This window comes from Thamnophis sirtalis, unplaced genomic scaffold, assembly GCF_051295495.1.
Source record: "Thamnophis sirtalis isolate CommonGarterSnake01/CBP01778 unplaced genomic scaffold, rThaSir2_p1.2 scaffold_3, whole genome shotgun sequence".
NCBI classification, from domain to species: domain Eukaryota; kingdom Metazoa; phylum Chordata; class Lepidosauria; order Squamata; family Natricidae; genus Thamnophis; species Thamnophis sirtalis.
The window spans coordinates 177,072,276-177,090,041 of record NW_028261383.1 but is presented as its reverse complement, the minus strand read 5'-3'; the positions used below and the strand labels follow the sequence as shown (position 1 = coordinate 177,090,041).

General features: G+C 39.1%; 1 protein-coding gene across 10 annotated transcripts in view; it reads left to right on the top strand.

The window, feature by feature from the left end:
* The window catches only part of DNM2 (dynamin 2), a 75,232-nt gene extending 61,921 nt beyond the window's left edge, over positions 1-13,311 (top strand). For 7 of the 10 annotated variants that reach the window (XM_087711079.1, XM_087711083.1, XM_087711081.1 and 4 more), the window contains 7 exons: positions 323-436; positions 4,318-4,427; positions 7,337-7,448; positions 8,755-8,919; positions 10,451-10,686; positions 11,101-11,355; positions 11,829-13,311. In XM_087711079.1, coding sequence (XP_087567205.1) covers positions 323-436; positions 4,318-4,427; positions 7,337-7,448; positions 8,755-8,919; positions 10,451-10,686; positions 11,101-11,355; positions 11,829-11,898 — 1,062 coding nt within the window. In that variant the 3' untranslated portion in view covers positions 11,899-13,311. The remainder of the gene's footprint in view (positions 1-322; positions 437-4,317; positions 4,428-7,336; positions 7,449-8,754; positions 8,920-10,450; positions 10,687-11,100; positions 11,356-11,828) is intronic. The other 3 variants (XM_087711085.1, XM_087711084.1, XM_087711080.1) reach the window with 1 other exon arrangement.
* The last annotated feature ends 4,455 nt before the right edge of the window (positions 13,312-17,766 follow it).

The following is a 17,766-nucleotide window of genomic DNA, read 5'->3' as shown; positions in this document are numbered from 1 at the left end:
TTTGCTTCCAATTTAGTTTTACGGGATCATTTTTCTTTCTCATTACTGTCATAAACCGGGCTGCTGTGGACTAGCAATTCAGAGACAGCTTAAAGATGGAATGATCAGTGGAGTTTCATTGTTTTCCACCGCCATGGGTTCTGTAAGATGAGGTCCTTTAAAACTCTTTTCTGTTTGTGTCCTGCTGCAGATAAGTTAGATTTTTAAGACATTGCCTCAAATGATAAGCAACTCCCCTTCTCCTTCTTTTGTTCTTTGAAGTTGATTTGTTAATCTGTTCTTTTTCCCCCTTTCTCATCTCCCACTTCTTGATTTCCTCCAGGTCATCCGGCGAGGCTGGCTGACCATCAACAACATTAGCATCATGAAAGGAGGCTCCAAGGAATATTGGTTCATCTTAACAGCAGAGAGTTTGTCTTGGTACAAAGATGAAGAGGTATGTAATAGATATCCGCTGCGTGTCGGGGGATGACTTTTTCAATTGTTCTCCTATTCCAGAAGAGTTCTGTTCTATTCTTCAATTAAAACAAAGTCAATTTGATTTTATATAAAACTTAGCTTAATTTATGCATTTTGTATAACTTTGCACAACTATATAGCATGTGTTCCAATTTTCAGCTGATAAATGTTTTGGGATGGATGCTCGTGTGACATAGGAATTAGATAGTTAGACTCTAAGCATATAAGACTTAAGTTCACTGGATGTCTGGGCCCCAATCGTAGCCCAATCAAACTCATTGAGCTACTGTGGAAATGCCATTGGAAGAGATGATCATACATTGAACCTATACAGCAAAGGGGAGATATATTTATATCTAGTTGGATGTTTTTAAGAAGAATTTATGACATAATAAATGTAAGAATAGAACAGTTGTTGCTTCTTACATTAATATAGGGAAACAAGTAATTGCAAATGTTTAAGTGGCTTGTTATAATGACCTTCCTTCCTGCACATATGAGTAAAATTGAATTCTGAAAATCTTGAAGCAGTCAGATGTTGATACTGAGCCAGCACTCTCTGTAGTATAGAGTGAAAAGTGGCAGAGTAAAAGAAGGGCAAATTAAAATAGCAGGTCGATGTTTTATTGACAGGATTTGTTTATTGAAATGTTTTTTTCTAGTTCCAGTTGCCTAGTCCTGCATGATTTTTCCATTTGTATTATGCACATCTTACAAGAAGCGTGTAGCTTTTTTTTAAGGTCACCATCTTGACTTTTCTAGTATAGCCTTTATTGTCATTGTGCATCATGTGTACAACAAAGTTGGTTACAACGATATTGGCTACAATGAAATGAGTTACAACGAAATTCTTTGACACCAGCCAGATTTCTTTAGTGACATTTAATTTCCAGAAACTAGTCAGAGTACAATATATTCTTCTCTGAGATATCTCCTAACTCCTAAACATAGACATGTGCTTACATTTCTTGAATTGTTTTGCACGGAAGATGCCTTGTAAATTAGCTAGACTCAGATTAAGTATCTTTTATCTTCCTTCTCAAGACTGTACAGGCATCACCCTTAGCAAGTATGCTGCATAGCTTTCCCCCATTCAATAGCTAAGGAGTTCATATTAAAAGAAGCTTACTGAGGTAGTAGAAATGTTTTTCTTTTCTTAATCTCATCTCACAGGCAATCCTCTAACTCAGAGCTCCTTTTTCCGGTGAGGAGGGGGGGGGGGCTACTGGTTGTCAGTGAGATAACAAGAGATTGTTTTGAAAAACAACAGAGCTTAGATGAAAATGAATTACTTCCTTCATTGAATTTGCAATTGCTCACTTTTTCAGAACTGCATCGGTACACTGTACACATTTCAATTATAAACAAGATTAAAAAGAACATCAAATTGAATATTTAATGCCAGATTTTACTCTAAACTCATCTCTTGTGCTTAGAAAATGAAGAGCACAAATAATCACCTGCCTTTTTAATTAAATAACTAAGTTCTAGGTATTCATCAAAACTTAGAATAAAACTGTTTTCTGCCAGAAAGAGGTAGAACCTTACCTGAGCAGCCAGCATCTCTGAAATTATTCTTATCCAGCCAGTGGTAGATTCAAATAATTTAACAATTGGTTTTCTGCCCTAATGACTGGCTAGGTGGGCATTGCCGGATGGTCATGTGACTGGGTGGGCATGGCCAGCTTGACATCGGTCATCACACCCAGCCCCGCCTCCCAACCACTCGCCTCAAAGGCAGAGGTGGGATTCAGCCAGTTTGGATAGGTTCGGGCTAATCCCACCACCCTCTGGCCCCATCCCGCCCATTTTTCGGCCGGTTTTGAAGTCCATAAGTTAGAATTGCCAAGGTTGGATACCCCCTGAGCTGGATGTTCTGATAGATCAGCGTTTTTCAAATTTGGCAACTTTTAAGATGTGTAGGTTTCAACCTCCATAATGCTGTCCGGGCAATTCCGGAAGTCCACACATATTAGGATCGCAAGTTTGAAAAACCCTGCCAAAAATAGGCAAATTGAGATCCTTTTTAGGGATCTGTGCTTTGGTCTCCTTTAAAAAAACATATTACAGATTATCCTGAGCAGCTTATCTATGAAGGAGGACTCTAATGCTCCTTATAAAAACGTCTATGTTTAGGATATAGAAAGGCATCTAAGGATCACTAATCTCCCCACCTTCATGGACCATAAATTATGAGAAGAAGTTTGCAATGATCTCAGCAGAAGTTTTCCTCTGCTTTGTCTGAATGTGCAGTATCTATGCTCTGTCATTGAGCTGTGATCAGTCTGGCCCTAAAAATAGATGCAAAGTTCTCTCAATCATAAGAATTGTCCTCCATTGTCTTTATTTATAGTATGGGACCCTAAAAATAGACACAAAGTTCTCCCAATCATAAAACTGTTGCCCTCTGTCTTTATTTATATTCTGGAATAGTCAGACTATTTTTTGTGAAAAATGGGCCATTTCTGGGCGGTCTGCAGAGTGCAAAAACTTTTTTTTTTAAAATTTGCCTCTTCAAAATCTTGGTGTGTCTTATACTCCAAAAATACAGTATATCAATTTTTTCCCGCAAAGTTCTGCTCAAAGTATTACTGGGATTAGTAGGGCCATTTTATACTATTTCATATGGTTGTGTAATAATCCAAATTCAGAAGGGGGAATATGCTTTGGGATGAAGGCTCACTTTGTTTTCCCATCAAATGTTTAAAAGATTTGTGCAGTGGGGCAGGAAAAGGAACAATGGATGTGAGGTATTGAGAGGTCTGAAGTGTCTGCCCACACAAGCTACGAATTCCTCTTCCTGTAATGGCTCCTCTCCTAACTTGGGAAAGTAAAGACTCTTGAAACGGATTATTTCAAAAGGAACCTTTAATCAGTCAGGATGGAAACCATTAGAGGCAAAGCAGCATCTGAAAACCTTTAGGCCATGCAAGTGGCATTAAGCTAATAATGACCCATTTTTCTGGCCATTTTTTGTACATCACTTTTGGGATTTTTTTTTGTCCCTGCAGTATAGAAGAAGGGATGTAGAATCTAGAGCTGTAAATACTTCCAGATATGGAGTTTTCGCAGCGGCCTGTTCTTTGTGTCTCATAGGCTGCATCTATTCTTAGGCTGCATCTTATTAAAGAAAACTGTTTTAGAAACCTGTTCTTTCATTCCCAAGTCCATTGTTTCTACATTCCTTCCACCGATTTTTAAGATGTTGCAGATTTCCACTGTCAAAATCTTTACTCTTTTCTTCTCACTTTCCAGGTCAGGTATATAAAAAGTTTAACAATTTTTCAGAGCTACTCCAAAGTTGCCAAGTCTATCCAAAAAAATTACTATTGTTTTGTGTGTTGGGTGGGAGGGGGGTTGGAATTTTCCCCTGCAATAGGCACGTAAAGGGCATCAGGGATCTGTTTCATTATCACAATACCTAACTGCCACTAAAAATCTGAGAATGTTGGTTTCAAAAACAGCATAAAATTATTAAACAAAATCTGAATGACTTTCACCAGAAATATCTGGTGAAAGATAGGAAGAAAAAAACTATTGAAGAAATAAAAAAATGCTCAGCCATTGGAAAAAATGGTATCTTATTATTTCTATGACCTTAAGAGGAATGTTATGTCATATCTTATATCATATATCTCTGGTCAACTGTGAATACAAGTGTTTTGGTCTCAATCTAAGAGACTATGTATGCAAGACTAGAACTCTGGTTTTTCCAATGTAGAATTGGAAATAGTTTGTCATTAATCAATTGATTTCTTTTCATTTTCTTCATTTTAACACAGAACCTTCTTATTAGAGTATTGAGTTCACCTTTTAAGGAACAAAGAAAAATTACATGTAACTTTTTCTCTCTTATAGGAGAAAGAGAAGAAATATATGCTGCCTCTAGATAACCTAAAAATAAGAGATGTGGAGAAGGGCTTCATGTCTAACAAGCATGTCTTTGCCATTTTTAACACAGAACAAAGGTAAAAATAACCACCCCCTTCAGTCTAGATCTTTATAAGAAGCTGTTTAAATTCCTTGCCTCAACTCATATGGATGAACTTGCCAGAAAACCAAAATGACGGAGACTTGCAGATTAGTGTTTATATCCGTCTGAATCTCCCCCTCTCTTTTTTCTCGAAGTAAGTTGCAAGTATTTTTCTGTCTTATAAAAACATAGCATTGTGTTACAGCAGAGTAATAGCATTTGCACAAAAACACTGGAAGATTAGTGATGAAAATCAAATAGTGCTTTTTTCTCTTGCTTTTAGCCACCTTTCATAGATACGCTTATATCTTGATAGTTAAACCAAATTTAACTTTATCTTTTGTTACATATTACATGACGGAAGTTGGAGCTGTGCTGCAAAAATATAGCTGTTGAAAAGAGATTTAACAAAGTGCATTTCTCTTGGCCTATACAATAACTCATAAAATCTCCTTTAAAAAGTAATCATGGACAGTACTCTGGTTAGATGAAGAGGGAAAATTAGATCACAGGTGAGCAGAGGTAGAATAGTTAGAGCCATTTCCTAAGTTGTTGCTTTTTGGGCAATGGTCAGCAGTGATAAGAATTGTATTTGAAAACATCTGGAAAGAAATGAAATAGAGAAGCATATGAAATTCAAGGGGAAAAAAAAGATTGTTGAAAATGACACAAACTATTATGATCATATAAAGGTTAGTTAGGGTTCTGTAGGATTTGAAGAATCTTTCATCATTTGATTTTTCTTACAGTTTCACACTTATATACATTCACATTATCCCATTTTGGGCAAATAAAATGCAAAATGGAACAAGAAGAAATAGTAAGCAAAAGAAATTGGAGGCAAAATAACCACAAACAGAAGAAATTTGTCTAATTTTAGTTTGCACTATCATTCACTATACCTTTTTTTTTGACAGCCAACCTTACTTCCCATATATTCATACAACAGTTTATATTCTTTTTTTGAGGTTCCCATCTACTCCATCCAACTATGATGGAGTCATAGGTCAGCTTCAGGGTTGACAATTATAATATAACTAGCTGATGACCCAGCGCTGCTTGAGGATTTGTTTATCTGAATCCTGTATTAGACAGGAAAAGCCATCACTCACTGTGGTGAGAATTGCCCTGGCCAACAGCCTGGGAAAAATTCTACAGGGAACAGACTTTGAGGTAATTGTCTGCATTAGCAGCTGCCTCTCCCGACAACTTGCCCTCTTTGCTTGAAACTGAAGGCCTAGGGGTTTTTTGTTTGTTTTTTAAGAACCAATCCCACTTACCAGAGGGAGACCCCTTGTGGAGTACTGTGAATTACGATGGCAACTCCATTGTGTACAGTAGAAGACATTTTAAGGCACAACAGGCTGTATCTTAACAGAGCTTGAATCCAAAACGCACAGTATCACTATGGAAAGTACTGTGATTTGACACTATAGATATAATTCATTCCTTTTCATTTCATTAGCCCAGGCATTCCAGAGTTACGCTGGAATGAAAACACACACACACACACACCAAGGGGTACTAAAGATATCTCACCCACACAGTATTTTTTTTCCAGAAAGTAACTCATCTGTTTACCAAGTTTGGTTAAAATTGTTCAAGGTGTTCCAGAGTTATGCTTGAACACACACACACACACACACACACACACACACACACACACACCCCTAGGGGTGTTAGGATTGTCTTACTCCCACAGTATTTCTTTCCAGAGAGTAAGTCATCTGTGTACCAAGTTTGGTTGAAATTGCTCAAGATGTTCCAGAGTTATGCTGGAACATATATACATACATAACAAATATACAAATATGCAAACATACATACATACATACATCATATGGGACCTGATAGATTGCCTAACAGAATTCTGAAGGAGCTAGCAGATGTCATCTCAGAACCATTGTACCCTATCTTCCAAAATCCTGGAGCACCAGGGAACTACCTGAGGATTGGAAAAGAGCTGATGTGGTTCCCATCTTCAAAAAAGGAAAAATAAAAACAGACCCAGGAAACTACAGACCAGTCAACCTAACATCAATACCTGGGAAGATACTGGAAACAATAAATTTTGCATCAAAGCTGCCATAATGCTGACTGAATGGTACTTAGAACCAGTGCTTGGATTTCAAGCTCTCACAGCATCCCCTCATTCAAGTGATTGTGATCTGGTACTTGAGGCCCAGCTCAAAATTAGATCATCATCATAGTCAGCCATGGTCATGAATCATGATTTCTGATGTACCCTGCAGGCTTCCCACAGTTGGGAAACACAACTTCCCACAGTCAGTTGGGAAACTGGCAGGAAGTTGGAGGCTTGCCATCATGCAGGAGTATTGCTTAATAATGTCTATGTCCTCACTTAACAGTGATATCTGGGACTGCCAGAATAGTTGCTGCTAAACACGGTCTTATGATAGGCTTCACAACCATATTGCTTAGCAATGAAAACTCCAGCCCAGAGTACTGTTGTAACTTGTGGACTCCTTGAACTCAGTTCTCATTTCCACTTTACAAAATGGGTGAAGTGCCCACTTTGTACTTAGCTATTCTTGCTTCTCCCAGCAATAGCAAACAGACATTTTCTTTCTATTGGTATTAGCATATCTTAAAACTTCTCTGTATGTTTTTCCATTTCCCATTAAATTTTCATATTCTTATTCTTCATGCTACATACTGTATAATGTTCACTCAAACACTTTCACTCAAATGACCTCTGTGAACCAATCATAGAAGAATATCATTGCAATATCAATATGCAGCTAATGTCATTACAAACAAATCAAAAATTATGTTTAGTAAATACAGACTGTAGGATATTTCTCTTACTTTATTTCATGATGCTGATATTTTCTCTCGTTTAATTAGATGGGTAAATTCTTTTATTGTCCATTTCTACTCTAGAAATGTATACAAAGATCTGCGTCAGATTGAACTTGCCTGCGATTCTCAGGACGACGTGGATAGCTGGAAGGCCTCCTTCCTTCGTGCTGGAGTTTATCCTGAGAAAGACCAAGTAAATATTGTTCAGAGTTTTAGTTGAAGGGGGGGAGTGAGGGAATTGCTGAAGAATTTCCTATCAGTTGGTGCCATTTTCTGGAAGTACCTTATGCCTAAAATCAGGAGTATACAACCTTGAAAATCAGCAACATCTTAAATGATTTAAGTGTCCTCAGGAGGAGTTGGGTATAGGTAGCTTTTGATTAATTGCCCTAATAGGGATCAGAATTTGCATCTCTAAGCAAAGCAGTTGTTAGGCGAAATTATCAGCTGCTCATCTTCACTTCCTTTGAAGCTCACTAGCAACTTCTGGGGGGATTTGGGAGGGGAAGAGTGCTGGAGGTGTGAAAGAACGCTGTGGAAAATGGGGGAGTATGGACACTAACAGGAACCAGAGGTGTAAAATAGCCATCTGCCTCCCTTCAAGTACGCCAGCCCTGAGAAAGGAATTTACAGCGGTGCTGAGGCACCAGGTTCCCAAAACATGGGAACAGAACCCCATTGGTATAGAGTAGAATAGAATAGAAATCTTGATTGGGCAGAAGGAATTTGCCTTTGGTGAATATGCTCTCAGTGTACATAAAAAGACAAGACACACAGCTGTACTAGCTCTTCATGTAACCTCAGGAAGTTTGCGTTTTGCGTTTTTCAGTTGCTAAACAAGGATGATTTTTAGTTTTGATATGACTGAAGAAATATTTATGAGTCAAAAAATAATGACAAAGCAATATTCTTTTGAGACACTCCAGATATCCAGTCTTTATTGTCACACACACAAACACAAAAATGAAATGTGAAGCATACTCAGCTGAGATAACTTTTATTCTTCTATTCATAGTGCAGGAATCAAGGAGATAATCAGCTTGGGGTTTGAAGTAATTAACATAATTTGCCCGTATAAGAATTGCATAGTTTTTCTAAACCTAAGGCAGAAACTGCTGCCTCCTCATAATTTATAGACATTTTTTTTCATTTTATTAAATATTCCACCTCTAAGTGAAGGTGAATGAGTAGGGCAAGATGCATTATTTGCTAAAAAGGGTTATCCTGTAGAAAATAAATTTATAATAAAAATAGATTTTAAGAGGAATAATAAGATGCAAAAGAAGTTCGCAGTATGATCTTTAATGCAAGAAGAAGGTAAAGAATAATATTTGTACATTATCGGCTTTATGCATTAGCATTGTAGTCTGCCATCTTCATGTGCCTTTTTGAAAGCTGCGTAGCAGACCTTCACTTAACCTATGAAAGGACTGTGGCTCTGATTGCTGGAGGCATTGGACGTTTTATCTTGTAATAGTGTCCGTTTTTCCTATACACAGGTAGAAAATGAAGATGGAGCTCAGGAAAACACCTTTTCCATGGATCCTCAACTGGAACGCCAAGTAGAAACTATCCGCAATCTTGTTGATTCATACGTTGGGATCATCAACAAATCTATCCGAGACCTTATGCCAAAGACAATAATGCATCTCATGATAAATAATGTAACTATGCCTTGATCATTTATTTTGCCAGGGTGGCAGAGGGAGGAAACTACACGGAGTCATTGAGTTATGACAGTTCAATTAGCGACCAATCAAAATTACACACACACACACACACACACCAAAAAAAGTACTTATGACCTGGTCCCAAAGTTATGCATGGTGGGATTCAATTTTTTTTACTACTGGTTCTGTGGGCGTGGCTTTGTGGGCGTGGCTTTGTGGGCGTGGCAGGGGAAGGATACTGTAAAATCTCCATTCCCTCACGATTAGCTGGGACTCAGGAGACCGAGAATAGACATGGGCGGGGCCAGTCAGAGGTGGCATTTACCGGTTCTCCGAACTACTCAAAATTTCCGTTCCAGTTTCCAGAACTGGTCAGAACCTGCTGAATGCCACCTGTTATGTGGCCACTCACCCTTATGTCCAACTGTAGAAATGTTGCAACTTTCCCCCTGCCTATTCCCCCCCCCCCCCCCATACTGTCCCGCCGGATCTCCACAGGTCCTGGGCCCTACTTTGCTAGCATCCCAGATCCCACTTATTCCTCCCCACCCTATTTCCAATGCCTTGACTGTACTTACTTTTCGAAGAGCTCCAGAAGAGGCTGGCCCACATGGCAGAGGAGCCGAAATCTTTTATTCAGAAGCCAGTAAAACTATAAAAAGGTGAGATGTAAGGAAAATAGCTTCGCCACATCTGAATAAAAGACCGGCTTCTCTGCCATGAGACCCTGCAGGCTTAGTTAGCACCCAGCCTGGCCAGCACTGAGCAGCACGAGTTTTAATTGGAACTAGTCCAACTTCACTCGTAGGAACACAGTAAGAATCTAGGCCCATTATAAGTTGTATAATCAAATTTCCTAAGGAACCTTTTCATGGTTACAAAGAGGTTCCTTAGGAAATTTGATTATACAACTTACAATGGGCCTAGATTCTTACGTGCACATATTGAAGCACATAGACAGCTGTGATGCTTCTTTCGCCTCTCATACTTTCAGTCTACCCACATAACATTATCCCCCATTGTGTAAAAAAAATATTGGCAGCTACACTTAACTTGATTTTCCAAGAAAATGTGTTCCACATAATCAGGTACCCTGTTATGAGGCCAAAATATAGGGTTTTTTTAATGTAACCCTTTGCCATTTAAAGGTTGTCTGTTCCTGTTTTAAACTTTAATTTGTTTTTTATTTAATGTATTATGTGAATTCAGCCATTATGGTATTGGTTGTTTTTTAAACAGTGTTTATTCATGTATTATATGAACTAAAATAACCATATGATCTATGGGAACCTTTCCATAATGCAGTAGATCATTGAAGCCAGAACAGTCTTCTTCAGAATCGTTGAGTGCAGCATCCCATCTGGGGGAAGTGTCCTCTCTCCTCACTATTTCCAAGGAATAGATAGCCAGGGTTGGGATCTAAACCAGCCTCTTGAGGTTACTCCACTTGATCTACCCAACCCAGTCTATTGTTGTTGGAAAGCATTACATTTCCTGTGCACCCAATGTTACCTGTCCCTCACAGACCAAGGATTTCATCCACTCGGAGTTGCTGGCCTACTTATACTCCTCTGCAGACCAAAACAGCTTGATGGAGGAGTCAGCAGACCAGGCACAGCGCAGGGACGACATGTTGCGAATGTACCATGCCCTGAAGGAAGCTTTGAATATAATTGGAGACATCACCACCAGTACGGTTTCCACCCCAGTTCCTCCTCCTGTGGATGATACGTGGCTGCAGTCGGGAGGTGGTGGGCACAGGTGAGTCGATATAGGAGTTGGTTCTAGTATGCTATTTGTTAAGGGAAAGGATGAAAATATGGAGCATCACAAAGCCAAAAGCCACCAATGACTCACAGCTGAATGGGATTGGTCCAGATCCTTCATTTGGAACTCTGCAGTTGGTTTATCACTACTAGAACGATAACACTGAACTAAATACACATTCTTCCGTGTGCGTTTGTTAGTCAGCTTCTAATTCTGTCACAATTTTGTTCATCAAAATAAGATTTTTTGTGTAGTGGATATTTTTTACCTATAAGAATATTCTTCTGTTGCTTTTGAAATAAACCTCACACGTTGTTGTCTGCTTTGTCTGAAAATGATTGATATTATTTGGAGTTCTGTTATACTAACTTTAACATTTTAATATGTCCTTTTTCTTTTCTCTTACAGCCCAACATCTCAGCGCAGGCCTCCTTCTACCGTGTTGCCTCCAGGAAGACCCCCAGCTGTGAGGGGACCCATGCCTGGTCCTCCCTTGATTCCAGTGCCAGCAGCAGGCTCATCCTCCTTCGTGGCACCACCCATTCCTTTGCGTCCTGTAGCACAAAATGCATTTATTACTAATAATGAACCTTTCCCAGCCCCGCCTCAAATTCCCTCCCGGCCGGCACGTATTCCACCTGGTATACCTCCAGGTGTGCCCAGGTAAGAGCCAGGTCAGATTTCTCTTAGCTAATTTTTTAACCTGGACTATGGCGTAAGTCTGTTCTTATGAAATAGTCACAGTCTTTGTTCCTGTATAAACTTATTCATTTTGAATTGATATAGAAGATTTAGATACTGTCTAAAATAATTAGAAAATTGCTTATGTAGAGTCTTGGCATAGTGCAGCTTTTTTAGTGGTTGGACGATCTATGGAAAGCAGGTGTAACTTTAAGAGCCTCCTTTCACATCCAGAGAAGTAACTGTTGTCAAATTCAGCAAAAGTTGAAATGGAGAGGAAAAGGAGAAATGATCTTAGGCTGTCTAGAAGATAAGCAACAGTTCTATAACGTTTGCACATCGCATAGGAGTTCAGAAGAACCAGAGAAATAATGGGCAGGAATGTTGAGGCTCTTATACCTGGGCAACGTCTGTTTCATTTCCACCTTCTGTTTCTCTCTTCCTCTTCTCTGCAGCAGAAGACCTCCTGCAGCACCAAACCGGCCTACCATTATCAGACCAACTGAGCCTTCCTTACTGGATTAACCACGATCACTACTCAGAGGAGAAGGCAACATTGCTTCTTAATCTTATGGAAAGAACTCATGCTTAATCTTTAGTGTAATCCTTTATGTGCCTTGGCTTATAACTGACCGGTTACAAAGAGCTTCTGCTCTTTGTAAGTGGTCAGTTATACGTCAAGCACATTTCCCCCATTTCTTCTCCTCCTCCCTTTCTTTCCAATAACAATAACACAACCATAGCAACAGACGTCAAGAAGTAGATGCTGTCGGTTGATTACCTGTAAATAGCTCCGAGAAGCCAAGCATTCCTGTTCTATTTCTCTCTGTGTCCCTGGGTCTTGGCTAGGAAAGGATTTAATGACCAGAGTCTTCCCTTCTGGGAAGAGGAGGGTTGATTTCTTCCCGGTTTTTCATGGTGGCCGTACCACATGGGAACATGGACGCTTCTGTTTTGTGGAATTGTTTTGCACTTTGTTGGAAATAGAGAAACCACCCCCAGGTACTTGAGTGATTGTGATGAGAATGCCTGCAAATGTGTAAAACTAGAGAGATTGTATTTCCACTAACACTTGTTAGAATCTCCCGCCATTAATGTTGATTGGATCTATTCTCCCTGCCACCCTTTTGATTCCTTAGTTATAATATATGTGAAATCTTCCTCTCAGACTTTTATCTTTCCACCATGGCATTTTAGTACAATATTGATCAATATTTCATATAGCTCTGAAAAATAATGGAACAGCAAATAAAAATGGCTAATAAATCCGATTTACGAAACTGAAGATTTTATCAAACAGAATCATTGGAAAGAGGAATGCATCAAATTGTTTTTGAGTCTCAGGTATAGTGCTGATTTATGCATGCCACCCTTTGCACAACCAGTGAGGATGCTTCAATGGAAGAGACAAACTTAGTTTGCCAGATACAATTTGGGATGAGCTTGATGTAATACTAGAAAAGAACAATGGCCAGTTGCAGATGATTTAATCATTTTAATATGAAATTGGCCAGGATAATTACTCAATCTCCAACAGAGAAGCGGTGAGAAACTGTGATCTTTGCAGAGATGACGAGATACGGAAAAATGTTCCTACTTCCCGATGCAGATTTTTTTGCCCTTCAGTTCAGCTGAAGTATATTTGCTTCTCGGTTGAGGCAGATTCTTTGTGGCAAACACTGTCCCAGGATAGATTAGATTTCCCCCTGCCCCACAGAAACTCTCATAGGAGTCTATGGTCTCTGAAAAGGCTTTTTTTTTTCTTTTTAATGTTGGCTACTCTTATCTTTAGAACCATCATTATTCCAAGAGTTTGTGGAGCAAGACGGAAGCCTTGTCAGCAGAAAGCAATCTGCCCCCTCTGGGCGACGGTTGTATATATTTCTTCATAAAACGGACTGTATTGGCACTTCTTTGATTCTAGTTTTTTTTTTTTTTTTAAAGAAGACCTACTTCTCAGCCCACTCCCACTTAACACACCTTTGCCCTTCCTAAGATAAGATCTGTGGAACAGAGACATCTGCCTTAATGCTTCCTTCCAGTGACGCCTCTCTCTCTCTATGTGAACAGAAACAGAAATGGCTTGCTTCACGTCTTACAGCAAATGACTTTTCCGGAGTGCTAACTTTGTGCCTTTATTCTTGCTTAAATCCTATGTCAATAACCAGCACTGCCTTCCTGTAAATGTCCCTCTATTGCCAAAGTCGTTACTAAGGGCTTTGAACCTCTTTTGCAATATATTTCTTCTCCAGAAACAGGTGCTTGCCATGTAGCATGGACTTCTCTGATTAGTTGTCTCGATTCTTTGTTACCATATGTGAAGGGGTTATATTATATATCTTTCTATCTTTAAAAGGAAAAAGAAAAAAAGCTCCCAGCAGTTTGAAATAAGTGCCTCCTTATGTATCCAATTAATAAACTAAAATAAAGGGAAATTCTGTTGGTGGAAGGTCTCTACCAAATTGTGGTCTTGGCTTTTTATGCATTTATTTTTAAATTCTATTCGTTCTGAACACTTAATAACTAAGGGGCTGGGAATGAATAGAAAAATATAAGTTCACGTTTCTGTTAACTAACATGTCCAAATAACAATAATCGGAGTAATTATCTGATTTCTGGTGCCATTTGATATTATTTCTGACCCGGAGGTTAGTGGTATCCAATCTATTAAAAGCAACTGAATTTACAAACTACAAAATTAATGACATGAATGCAGCTAACATCGTTATCCTACCTTTTGTATGGACATTTACAAGTATTCATCATCTCACAATTAAAAGTGTATTTTGAAAGTGATTTTTATAGGATCCAGTGGGAGAAATGGAGCAGGTCCACTCAAGTACTGCAGAACTTTTATCAACCTCCGTAAACAGGAAAACCCATTTCATACGGAGAGGCATCACCAGTTGCCTCTCTCAAAGGAGGAGGACGCCTAGTTTTGCAGACAAAGGAGGCCTTTCAACACGTAAGCAAGAATTCAATTCCTCCTACAGAAGGATACATATAATACCTATAAGTTACCCAGATTTATAGTTATAGTTTCATATATTTTATGCCTATAATAATCATGAAAAATAGCAGATTTTAGACACATATTTTCTAATATATTTTTATAACATTCAAATTTTGATGTTAAATTTATCTTTTACAAATACATAGACAGAGTAACAGGGGAAGAAAGGTTTTCTAATCCAATTTTATATCCCAAATTAACACATTTTGTCCAATGTGTCATTTTTATTTCTTCATGCATTATTTTTCTAAAGGATTTCCGCCCTCGCACATTTCCCATTGTATTATGTCCATGTATATCATTGTCCCAATCTGTTAAATTTCACATCCAATGACATGATGTTATGTTTTAGATTTCATTTTGATGGCAATTTACATATTTGCTTTTTAAAATGTAGGTTTTCTTTAATGCCTAAAATGTGTACTACGGTCAAGTCCTCGAATAAAACATTGGGTTCCATCCATGACTAAGTTTAATAGATAATAGGTCTCTCTAAGGGTAACCTTGGTTAATCCATAAATTAGTTATGATTAATAATTTCTCCTTCCCAAAATACTTTTAACATTGTTTTAGTCTTTCCAAAATAGATGTAATTGGATCTGTCAACTATGGTATATCACTAAACATTTGTGTTATAATTGGAATATTTACTTGATTATTTAAACTGATGTAAAAAATTTTAAATGCTTGTTCCCAGTTATTTGGACAAGAGATTTTACAGTGTTTATTTTGAATACTTCTGAAAAACAAGACCACTTTGTATGTTTTACTTAAAAGGAAGCATTCTAACATGAAACCTGCATTATTTAAAAACTTAAAATTAAACCTAGTAATACAATATTTTGCAGCACTTTTCTTTAAATTGTGCAGACTGAAATGCAGTTTAAACTTTTTAAAAAATATTTCTATTTGTCGAACTTGTCCCAACTGTTTGCACATAAAAACTGCCTACATACTTTCCCAGGCCCTTCCCCCCCATATCCAACTGGTTTCAAACAAATTGTTTTGGTAACAGTTTTGCTGTGGGCATGCACACCATCGTCAGCTGTTCTTCCATCACACGCATGAACGCATGTACATCAGCCAGCTGCTCTCTTTTGATTTAGGGTTTGCGCGAAGACCAACTGGCATGCCGGAACCTAGAAGAGAGCAGCTGGCCGGCACAGATGTATGGCAGACCAGCTGGCCAGTGCGTGCGTGCTCTAATTTTGCACTCAGTGCCGAAAAGCTTAGCCATCACTGTTCTAGTGCCTTGTGCACAATGGGCCAGGTATAATTTGAAGGGATTTAATCCATTCTGTCATTCTGTGGCAATTCTGGTATAACCACAAAGTCTTGGTTGGTTACCACTCAGAATGGCCTGAGTCCGATACTGCAATAAACTGCATTATTGTATGCAATTTCTATGAATGGGAAGAGGTCAGACCACTTATTTTGTTGGTAACTGATCTAAGGTACTGCTCCAACATGACGTTCGTACGTTCACAGGCTCCATTTATCTGAGGATGGTGCAAGGACAGCCCCTGAGTGGTCCCCAACAGCTTGAGAAACTCTTGCCAGAATTGTGAGATGAATTGGACACCTGTCAGGGTTCCAAATAACCCCCCTAACCAAGTAAGACTCCGAGGCAAGCAGTTCCTCAAAGATCCAATTTATTAGAGACGTCATATTGGCACATCTGGGAAAACCCGAATCTGAAAGTTCGTGGGTTTTCTCTACCCAAAAGAAGTCCCTTGCACCCACATGTCCATCACCTGGTCCAATCAATCCACTGTCCCAAATGGAGATGCCTCCCAATCACGCCTCTCCAGGTGCAGGCTGAACGTCCTTGACTCTCAAAGAAAGAATGTTGTTATGGCTAAATAATTATATCAACTCCATGCAAACACTCTCCCACTTTTCCACAGCACTAAATGTGGCAGCTCTAAAGATCCAAAGAAAAAGATGGCCTCCAGGGCTGACAACACCCCTGTCTCAGATTATCCAGTCTGGCAGCCCGTGAAGCCTTTGTGTGCTGCACAAAGCCTTGCTAAGTACAATGTAGAGCAGATTTTGGGACAAGCTAAAAATGTACTTGCTAAGAAAAGAGGTTGGTGACAACCTAGATCACAGCAGCTTCCAGTGTGCCATGGGGTTGGTAACTGGCTGCAGTAACCCTGGCGACTTACCAGGGCAGCCCTTTGCTGCTATACACACTGGGCAGCTAGCAACATATTGCTCTATGTCCTTCATGTGGGACCACCATAATTGATGCTTTATTAAATGGAGGGTTCTGACAAACTCAGCATGTCCCATAGATTTTGATTCGTGGGTTCGCTTCACTGTAGGATGGATAGCCATTGGCTCTCAGGCACAGAGAGTTGATTTCTCACCCTGGGATTGGACAGGAAGTTCTTCAGCTGGACAGACGTGGGAGGTGTGGGCTCTTAAGAGTCCCACAACAGAAACGGGAACATAGCGGATCTCTGATGGGCTCTGCAAAAAACCCCAGCCGGATGCCAGCTGCCAGGGATTCAAGGAAGGGTCCGAATCTATTTTGGAGGAACAGGGGAAAAAGAGGAAACGTCTGGCAGACCGAGAGAAACCGGCAGTTCCTGGAAGGTCCGAAGACAAAAGTTCTTCAATCTGACAGCCAAGCGGCAGCGTCCTTGTTAATGGCCGTTGTAAAGTTGGGGCCACTGGATTAAGCTATCTGAGCAGGAGAGGTGCTGGAACAAAGTGTTGGACCTGGGTGAAAGAGTGATCAACCCAAGATAAAGAAAACTTAAATTTGGATTTAAAAGAGACCTAGAGCAGAAATTGGCGCCTATTTGGCAGACGGGGGATTTTTGAAGAGAAAAAAAAGGGGGTGGGGCAGAGATAAAAACTGAAAGCTCTAGAAGTTTCACTTCCAAAACTGGACTTGGAAATATTAAAAACAATAAAAACATGGGGGGAATTTCTTTTCTTTCTTTTGCTATTTTTTTCGATTTTTACTGAATAAATAGAACTTTGACAGCATTTGACAGCTAGAACACATTGCTTAGAGGGCGACATCTAGTGGCGAGAAGAGAAAATTGCAAAAGCTAACAGAAATTGATAGGGAAAATACACCTGCAATTTGGCCTTGACTGTAACCGATAAGGATGCTTTGAAACTGTATGAAATAACAGGAGTGGTTTTTGGAACAGTATTGGGGTCTGGACTTACTGGCTGGGCAGAAGGGAAAAAAAGTGGAACTGGATTTTAGAAGCTGGAAACAAGAATAAGAAAAAGAAAAGAAAACTTTAAGACTAAGTAAATGTGATACAAAAGTCATACAATAGAAAGAAAGAAAAACTTAAATAATTTGTTAAATAAAATAAACAGGCAATATGGAATCTTAGATGTATAATGAAATA